Here is a 9,535-nt window from a genome sequence, read left to right on the forward strand (position 1 = left end):
TATTCAATATTAGCTACAAGGTGGAGAACAATTGTAAGTAAATGTACCAGCCAGAGCAGGTCTAATTTATTTACACAGATCTGTAGATCAATCGAACAATGCTATAATGCCAGCCACCACCACTTTTCATGTCCATTGACATGGACGAGACCATAATTTTTTTGCTGTTGGTATTGGTAAGCTACATTCCTCTTTGTGCTGATTCTACATAGCCTATTCACCCACTTAGTCTTGGGTAATCGTCCTGCTTAAAGGTGGACAACCTCTGTGTTGGAGTGTGGTTCACTTTGGTGAAACTGGTCAGCTCGAAAGTGGTATCATTACGCTAGTAGTCAGTCTTGAATTTTGTCTTGATAGGTCTCCTGACATTTTAATGTCATGCCTGCTGCGCAGAAACCCAGAGTCTTTGAGGAAGTGCTCTGAGTGATTCTTTTAAGAGGCTAATCCTTTTGTCGGTGACCCATCCTCAGACATCATGTCCCTCCATGGCCCCAGACAAGAGCTGGCCTCATTGGTGTGCATTGGCCTCATTTAATTTCCTGTCAGAATCCCTCCACAGTCCCGCTGTTCTTTGGCAAAATAGTATCTGTTGAATTTCATTACACGCACAACTTTGGCATTCACCTTATTCCCATTTATTTCTACTGCCTCCAATGCCAATGCCCCTGGTTCTACTTCTTGAAACTGAGTTGATTTTTTGATTGTTTGACTTTCTTACTAGCTTTGTATTCAGATGCCAAATTCTCTCTTTCAGCTTGCAAAGACATCATGGCATTTTTAAAGATTTCTATCCTTGTAGCCATCTGCTTCTTCTGCCAGGCACATCTTTCAAGTTTCACTTGCAGAGTTTTGATATAGTGTGTTCACTGAATGCCTTTTTCAAATCATTATACAGGGTGCTTCACCCTTAACCCAAGCCCAAATATATATTTGCACCTGTTCAGTGTTATAGTAGTTAATGTTAAATTTGTCAAGTGCAGTGATATCAGCAATCCTAAAATGGCTTCCTGTAATGATTTTTTTCAGCTGTGTCTGACATTTTAGAATCAAAGACCCTTAATCATTATTGTCAGTGAGCTGTGTATCCAGTTTATATCCAATTTTTCATTGTAAACTGACTTCTCTATATTCGCAAAGTTTTTCCTTCAATTGTCTATCAAAGGCCTCCACGTTTTTTTTTTTTTTTTAACGTTGTGTTTCTTGCCCTGATCACGAAACACTTCATCTACTGAGCTGGTACCAGCTATGGCTCAGCATACTATGATATGCAACCATGTTATAGTCTGCTTGAGTTATGACTCACCATACTGTGGTACAGTGTCGTCGTTAGGTCCAAACATTCGGGGCTATAGCCCCGAATATTTTAGGCCTAGCCCCGAATATTTTTGCCCTGAAAAAGGAGGTGTTTATAGCAAAACAACAGACAGTGTAACAGAGCGGAACTTGACTTGCAGTGTCCAAAGGTGTGACAATATTTATTTATTATAAAGGTAGATATAACCAACCTACCGATCCCAATCTCCCTTCAAAAAAAAAGACAAGCCCCAGGCAAACTTGACTTAGCCCCAGATCTTTTCAATAGCTAGAAACGCCCCTGCTATGGTATGGTATATAATCTGTAAAGATTTCAGTGAAGACCCTTTACAGCCATAAATCTGTTACCTGCAAACCAGGTGTTTACTTGTCTACCTTTTGTCTAAAATTTTCAGTGGTACTATGGTCATACTCTAGGAACTGTTTATCTTACTGACTACGTCATCCCACTGCTGTGAAACATCACTTTGCTGGATAAAAGGAGTGACTGTCAAGTTCACCTGGGCTTCTGACTTAACAGTCTTGATCTGTAAATCTCTGGAATCTGCTTACCAGTTTAATTCCATTATAACCTCATTCCCCCTCCTCAGTAGACACTAGAGCGTGATGGTATGTTTGTCAGATTTGAGAGGTGTCTGTTTGGGGGGTCAATTTTTATTTCCTATGATGCATTTTCATTTTCATTAACATGCTACTCATCTTTTTGACCTTCTCAGCTATCCATGCATACCCCCTCATTGTTGACTGATGACAAAGTTGGGATCAAACCCAGGCCATAGGGCTCAGGCTGCACTTGAAGTGATTTTACCATCTCAGCCAATTGGGAACATAATTTATGCTTCTTCATACAAGCATTTAATATTCAGCAACACTTTCTGCCAGTTGAGCAGTTAATTGTTAAAGCTGTTCTGCAGCACATTGTAGAATGTTCTAATTTGCTTTTGATGCTCTGTGAAACCTGTCAGTACTAATTTTACATCATCACATCACTTTTACTTCATCAGCTGAATCAAAATGATAATTCTGTATCTCTCTATTTGACCCTTGGCTTCTCTGACTATTTTTTACAACAGCCAATTCCTTTTTCAAGTTAGCAATTTAGAGCAGTTCAGCTTTGCTTTTCGTCTTCACACTTAATTCAGACATCCTCTTCCTTTGCTAATTTTCATCGTCTGCCTCACTGGTTCTCTTAGATTTCTTCTTTGTGCAGACTTCTGCAGACTATTAGACCATCTAATATACAGTAAGGCACCGTTGGGTGATGGTTAGTATTATGAGACTTAGCCTTGTACAAATAAAATAAAGGTTGCTGCCAAAATCGTGATCAGCCTTAAGTATGAGAGCTTTCCATGTCTTCATTGTGTTGCTTCAGCTCTGCAAAGGAGCTCAAGTACAAATTCACACATTCCTGTTGGAATTGTATAGATTTATTCCTTGTTCCTTTGTTTTGCTTGTATTTTGCAGCAGTTCATTTAATATAGTTTTAATTTTTCTATTGCAGTCCAGTGAAGATGAATTACCATTGCTCTTCTTATTATTAGATACTGTTCTGAAGCAGAGGAGAAACAACAGCATCAGCTCTTTTCCTAAGTCTCACCTTAAGTTCCTATATGACTTAAAAGACTGTACTCCTCTTTGCCACTGAATTTTGCTGTTTTCTTCTTTAGCATTAGAGTTATTTTTAAAGAAGATACTTATTAACTTCTGAGATGTGAGCTTTTTTTCTGGTGTGCATACCTCACATTTGCTCCTTTCATCTAAAACAGACTTGTTTTCTTTCTGCAGTTTTTGTTTGTCATTGTGCAATTTACAGCTTTCAGATTTTTCCCACCTAAGTCTCTCTTGACAAAAGTAATGCTGAATTTCTTTTAAGTGGAGGGTACGAAGCTGCAGTGTTTTGAGCTGCACTGTCTTTGATCCGACTGTTGGCTTCAGTTATTGCTTTATATGTATTTCTGAAATCCTTTTACTGGCAGCTCTTTTTCTATTAAATGTCTCAAATGTAAATTTAACACCTCGCATGAAAGCATGTCACCTTTGTGTCTTGATCTGAGGACAGATTCAATTTGTCCCTGTTTGTTTTTCCTGTATCTATTGGTGATGATTGTTTTTTGATGCTTATCTCCTTAGTCCTCTACATGATGATGTCTTCACATCACACCTGTTCTGTTTTCTCTGCAAACTCTGCATATCTCTGACCAAGTGCGATTAGCTGAATTATTGTGTCATATTTCTATTTTTGAGAGAGGGAAGTATTGAGATCATATGTTTCTTCTCTGTTCTTCAATAAGAATTCCATTCACCTTTGAAATGAGCTATGGTAGGTATTTCCCTTTCCTTTGGACAGTTTGTCATGATTCATTTGTTAACAAACTACCTATTTTGTAAACTAGCCCTGGTCCTGGGGCATGCGGATTTTGTTCCGTCTGAGCTCTTAATCCAACGAGACTGACTGAGCTCTTCCAGGAACCCTCAGCTTTGACATTGATTCTTTTAATGTGCTATAACTTACATGATAAAGGAATGTGGTTTATAGTTGTATTAGGCTAACATGAAGGTAAAGTTGTTAATTTGACATAATTTTGTGAATATGTGTTTCTTGAATGAATGTAGGGCTTTCTCAAATAAGTTTAAGTGTACGTTGTTCAAGGTCTCACTTAACTAATGTAATTACATGATGATCAATAAAGAGCAATAAACATTCTGTAATACAAATTTATTTCTTTGGTCTAAAAAGAATGGTAACTGAGTTAGAAAACATGTTTACTTATACCATTCTGAGAGTACAAACAAACATATTCCAACAACCCATGTCTATATTGATGCTTGCTAAGGAAGTGATGGGGAATCCAGGTTTGCATTCAGTTAGCACACAGTGCAATCAAATTTAATGATGGAGCTCCAGTCACCATAACCCAGCATTCACAGAGTGTCCCCAGAACCAGGGCTGGGCAACATTTTTCTTTGACCTTCATTTTCCCTTCATCCTGACAAGCAAGATTTGCTCTGTTTGTGTGGAAGCAAGCACAAATTCTTTGATGGAGCATTTGCTATGCATGATGCATACATTCCATCTGATTTTACTGGGAGTTGTCCCCCATGTACTTCATTCTTGTCCCGTGTACTTCATCGATTGCTTTAATGGGTCTTGTCCCTTCACTGCTGGATTAGAGTGGCAAACAGCTCTTTCTACTGGCTCATCAGAATGTTTCCTGACCGGCTAATCTGATGTGTCTTTTGGCATTCGTCTAAGATGACTAGCCTGGCTAATACCTGACTCTCGAGGATTGATTATACTGAACTGTGCTTCCTCTTGTAGACAACTTACCTTCTCAAGACAGTGAACAAAACAACTACTGTTCATATTGATGCGTCTTGAACTGTTGTCAATTTGTGTCTGACAACAAACATTGTCGTGTAATTGTGATAATAGATCTGCTGTAGTTCATCAGATTCTTCTCTTAGATAATGATGTCATTCTGATGAAATAATTTGGAAAAATGGAATAAAGATTCTTGGAACAAGGAAGGAAGGGAGGAGAGGATTGCGTTCATTCCTCTGCATAATATATTACATTCAGATCTCCTCTTATTCACTCATGCATATCAGATAACAGATTTTAACCAGAGGGCCCCTCTCTCCCTTGTCTGAAAAGGAGTCAACTGGTTACATCTAACCATTTATATCAAGTCAACTTAGACCCAGCCAAGCCTTCTAATAAACATCAAATCTCATTTCTGATCTCATCATCTGAAATTCAAGACCAAAAAGTGATGTCCTAAAAACAATTCAAAGAAATCTGCATAATATTGTTTTTCATTTTTAATTGCATTACCTCACCAGTAGTCATTCTTCACTGGAAAAGCACAATTTTGACACAATTTAGACCGTTCAACAGATTATAGCATGGAAAATGATAAAAGAAGTCAGATATCGATCATTTATTTTATGATACAAAGCTCACTGAACACAAAATCCGGCATTTCCATTAAATATGAAGTCCTCAGGATTCTGTGTGGCATTTAGCTACACTACAAAAAGCAGCAATAAACCTGAAACCATGTAGATAGTAAAAACAGATAAAATCCTTTTACCACTTTTATAAGTAGTTAAGCCACAGATCACTTTACCATTTAATTTCAATTATCATCAATTGCTTATACTGTCACAACTCTGTTTTTATAGTGACTTTTAATTGTTTTAAAACATGATATTGTTGTATTATACCATTATTTTAATTCTCTGTTATCAACTGCTAACTCCTGTGCTTTATTTTTGCTACTCTTGTGTAAATGTGTTGTGTTAGAGAAACAAACTCTGTAAATACATGCAATAGTATCATGAACCAAGAATAAATGGGCACGTGTACACAGACATACTAGGAAACAGCCTGTGATCCAGGATCCCTCAAGAGCAAGTTTATTCTGTATGCAAATTAATGTGTGTTCACAAATGAAAGATTATTCATTTTGATCATAGAAGGACATGCAGCTTTGTTCGAGCAGAGCTTATGCAGCTGTGTGCAAGCATAGTTTGCAAGTAATGCCAAAAAGACATGGCATTTCTAATATTAATTCGAGTAGGACCTTTTAAACTCATTTTAAAAATGTATTTCTAGTTAATCATATTACTATGATACCAATTATGTTTCTTTGTGCAGTTGTTATCTTAAAGTTGTCTGCCCCCAAGGGGTGAGATGTGTTTTGCTAGAGGAGAACAGATGGTATCTTTAATGAATTCACATTAAGACACACACTTTCTTAGTTTTTGTTCTTGGCCAGGTAGACTCACAGTACAGTCACCTACTCTATGCTGTACAGTCTCTGGAAAAAAACAAAACATGTAGGAAATTATCCTGTTGCTCCATACAGTGTCTCATCATATTGTGGTACCAGGTGACCCTCTAAGTATGTTTTTTAAGAAATTTGTATGAAAATTGAAAAAAATAAGTCTTGAAGGAAGAAAGAAGTGATACACTGCTAGGTTAAAATATTCAATGTGGATTATTTTACAATGGCTTCAAGAGTCTTGTTTAATATTATAGTACTATAGAGAATAGTTAAATAAAATTACTGCAATCCCATGTTGGAGTTGCCGCTCCTAGACGTGTAGTAGATTTACTGTAAACTGTTTGCTGTGATCATCTTGTTGAAACAGCTTCTAAATGCTTGATATGTAATGACTAAATTAATTAATGGTATAAGATGACATCCCTTTTGATCCCTAGACACGCAACAGTGGCTCACATGACCTTACGCATGACACAGGCAAGGGCTCAGTGCCCCAATGTAAGTCCAGTGCCCTAACTTCAGAGAGTCCAGTTCCTTAACTCCAGAGAGTCCAGTGCCATAAGCAACAGCACACATTGCTAGTTGTTCCTGTAAGTCCATTTGAGATGAGCTGCTTGATGACGTCTACGGCAGTGGAATACGTGCTAAGCAAAGGATTATGGAGTACTTCATGGTCACCTGCGATAATTGAGCCTAATTATAAATCCACTTAAGCGAGCAAGGTTTCAGGTGGAACGAAACCAGAAGCATCTCTATGTCAAAGATTAGCCTTCAAACCACAAGGCTGTTTTGCTCTTCAGACAGAAATCAGGCCACCCTGCCTTGTATGTCCAAACATCAATTAAATGTTGTTGGTTTGCTCTTTTCCTCCAACAGGCATCAAAAGGATTTACAAAGCAACATGTTAAAGTATGAAAGCTTGTTCTGTGTTTTCATTGTAAATACTTCTTTGAAATGCATTAGTTTGTGCACTCCTCTTCTTAAAAAAAGCAAAAACATTCAAAGCTCATTCAATGATATTACTTTGATTTTCATTAAACCACACACAGGGCTTCACATCCAGTTTCAGGTGGTCCAAAACCCATTCATCCTTCTTGGCTCCTTCAATGAATTCTTCCAGTGAAATCTGACCTAAAATCACAGAAGGAAGAGTCATTCTGCTTGACATTCTCATTTACCAACATAAATCACAATTCTATGGGATTGTGTTTGTCATTTAACCACAATGTCTTTGGTAACCTTTTATGTAAGCTAATTCTCAAAAGCTGGGAAGCTGGAGAAATGATCACAGACTACTTTGTCAAACAACAAAATAGCAGATCATTAAAAAGGTATGGAAACTGAAATGCATGTTATGAGAGAGGCAGCACTGCCATATAATGGGCTTACCATCCTGATTTATGTCCACAATTTGAAATATTTGATTGCATATCTGCTCAGGTGTAAGATGATCGCCTTGCAGTTCACCACTGTGCTTCTTAATTGCATAAATTATCTGGAGACAACAAGAGAAAACAGAACAGCTACAAAGTCTCATCAATTTATCTAGCGTGGTTGATAACCAATTACGCAGTCTATAATGGTCAGCTACAGCAGTCACCTATTAGACATGCACAAAGTTAAGTTTCTCTGACATGGACCAGCTCACTGTATTACTGTGGCAATGACGATTTGATGAGGTACCACAACAGCCCCGATCTATGACCCAGCCTTATCAGAATAACCATAGTGCATTTATAGTGTATTGTTAATGTTGAATACCTATTATACAAGTTGAACCATAATGGCTAAACATTCATTCCTCTCAAGTATTCTTTCAACAAGTGTGGAATGACAGGTTATAATTTCAATATATTTTTGCATCGTTATTTTGCAGTCAGGATGGTAAAACCTAAGTTATTATCCATTATGTAAATTATTGTTTCACCCCATGCTATAATTTGACAAGACAAACCAAATCACTGCTCAGAGTCTTTATGCAGCTTCTCATAAAGTATGAAGGCAGGCACCTGAGCGATTCTTGCTTTTGAGCCCATTTTTCTAAATGTTATTAGTACCTGTATTTGTACTTATGCCTGAGAAAAAGCATTTGATACCCTAGAATAGCTAGATTAATAAACCAGTAAATTGTAATTATCAGAATGAGAATCATTTCCCTGATGTACTAGCACTGACATTCACAAACGATATACTGTAATTCATTGTTAAAGTTCCCTTCTGACCTTGATTATGTGCTTGACTTCGTGTTTCTCCAGGAGCCCATTGCCATCACTGTCATAGACTTTGAAAGACCATCTCAGCCTATCTTCAAGTTTTCCACGAAGGACAAGGTGCACCGCTGCCACATACTCCAAAAAATCTATTGCATCATCCTGGAAACGCAAAAGAGACATCACATTCAGATTGCCCAACCTTTCAATAAATGGTCCTGAGACCCCTTGGCCATTGTGGTTGGTGCCAACAAGTATTCAATATGTTATGTGATAAGATAAGATGTCAGTTATTATGTTATATGGAAACACACAGAATTGATTTCACTTAATCTGTAATGAGACTGTTTTACTTTTTAAATATAAATGTCCTGTTGACTATTTGAGGATACTCCTGATTGATCCATCAAGGCTGATGATTCCCAGGTCCTCCAAGGGTGCTGCATGTATTTATCGTTTGACTATGCAATCACACATAGCTTTTACTGTGACACTTCAGCTCTGCTGTGTCACTTCAGCATTTCAAAACAGGTAAAAGGCTAAAAGAAACACTGCACACAAACTGTTAATAGTGTCTCTGTTGTAGTCAATCTATCACCATGAAAAGTAGAAAATCCACAAGCATCTGCTATAGGAATTAAAACCCATACCTGATTTGTATCAAATGATCTGAATATGCTGTCCATATATTCAGATTCTTCCTCCGATAACTGGCTGGTGCCGAGTCCGAAGATTTTCTTAAATTCATGTAAATGCAGATTCCCACTTGGGCATTCACTTGCGAATTTCTTGTAAAGTTTCTGAATCTGCCACAGCTCCACCTGTGTTTCTTCATCACTTTGCGATTGACCCATGGTTTTATCAAATGGCAGTCCTTGGACTGGATGGCACAAAGGAACGATGCTGTTTGGAGCACTGGTGTGAAATCAAACTACAAAAATCTGCTCATACTGGCAACACAGTCATCAGCACTTGCCTTTTAGTTCTGCACGAATGCACTGCCCGGTAACAGTCAGATTAATGCCGATCTTAAAGCATTAACTCACGATGGTTAGAACGGTATTTTTAGCTAGCTACCTTCCAATCCAATTTTCTACTCAATGCTGCATTCTTAATCCAAAAACAAGTGTCCTTGGCCTCATGATTGTGGCGAATAGTCAGTACAGTGTAAATATCCCGGTATTCATTTACATTTAAATACACACCACACCACAGTCATAG

General features: G+C 37.7%; 1 protein-coding gene across 1 annotated transcript; it reads right to left on the bottom strand.

The window, feature by feature from the left end:
- Nucleotides 1–7,110: 7,110 nt before the first annotated feature.
- Nucleotides 7,111–9,168, bottom strand: LOC118787726 (guanylyl cyclase-activating protein 2-like). The gene is made up of 4 exons (XM_036543360.1): nt 8,965–9,168; nt 8,327–8,476; nt 7,494–7,599; nt 7,111–7,235 (listed from the first exon to the last, which is right to left on the bottom strand). Exons 1-4 carry the CDS (start codon nt 9,166–9,168, stop codon nt 7,111–7,113), a joined length of 585 nt encoding a protein of 194 aa, XP_036399253.1.
- Between the last annotated feature and the right edge of the window lie 367 nt (nt 9,169–9,535).

This window comes from Megalops cyprinoides, chromosome 13, assembly GCF_013368585.1.
Source record: "Megalops cyprinoides isolate fMegCyp1 chromosome 13, fMegCyp1.pri, whole genome shotgun sequence".
Taxonomy (NCBI): domain Eukaryota; kingdom Metazoa; phylum Chordata; class Actinopteri; order Elopiformes; family Megalopidae; genus Megalops; species Megalops cyprinoides.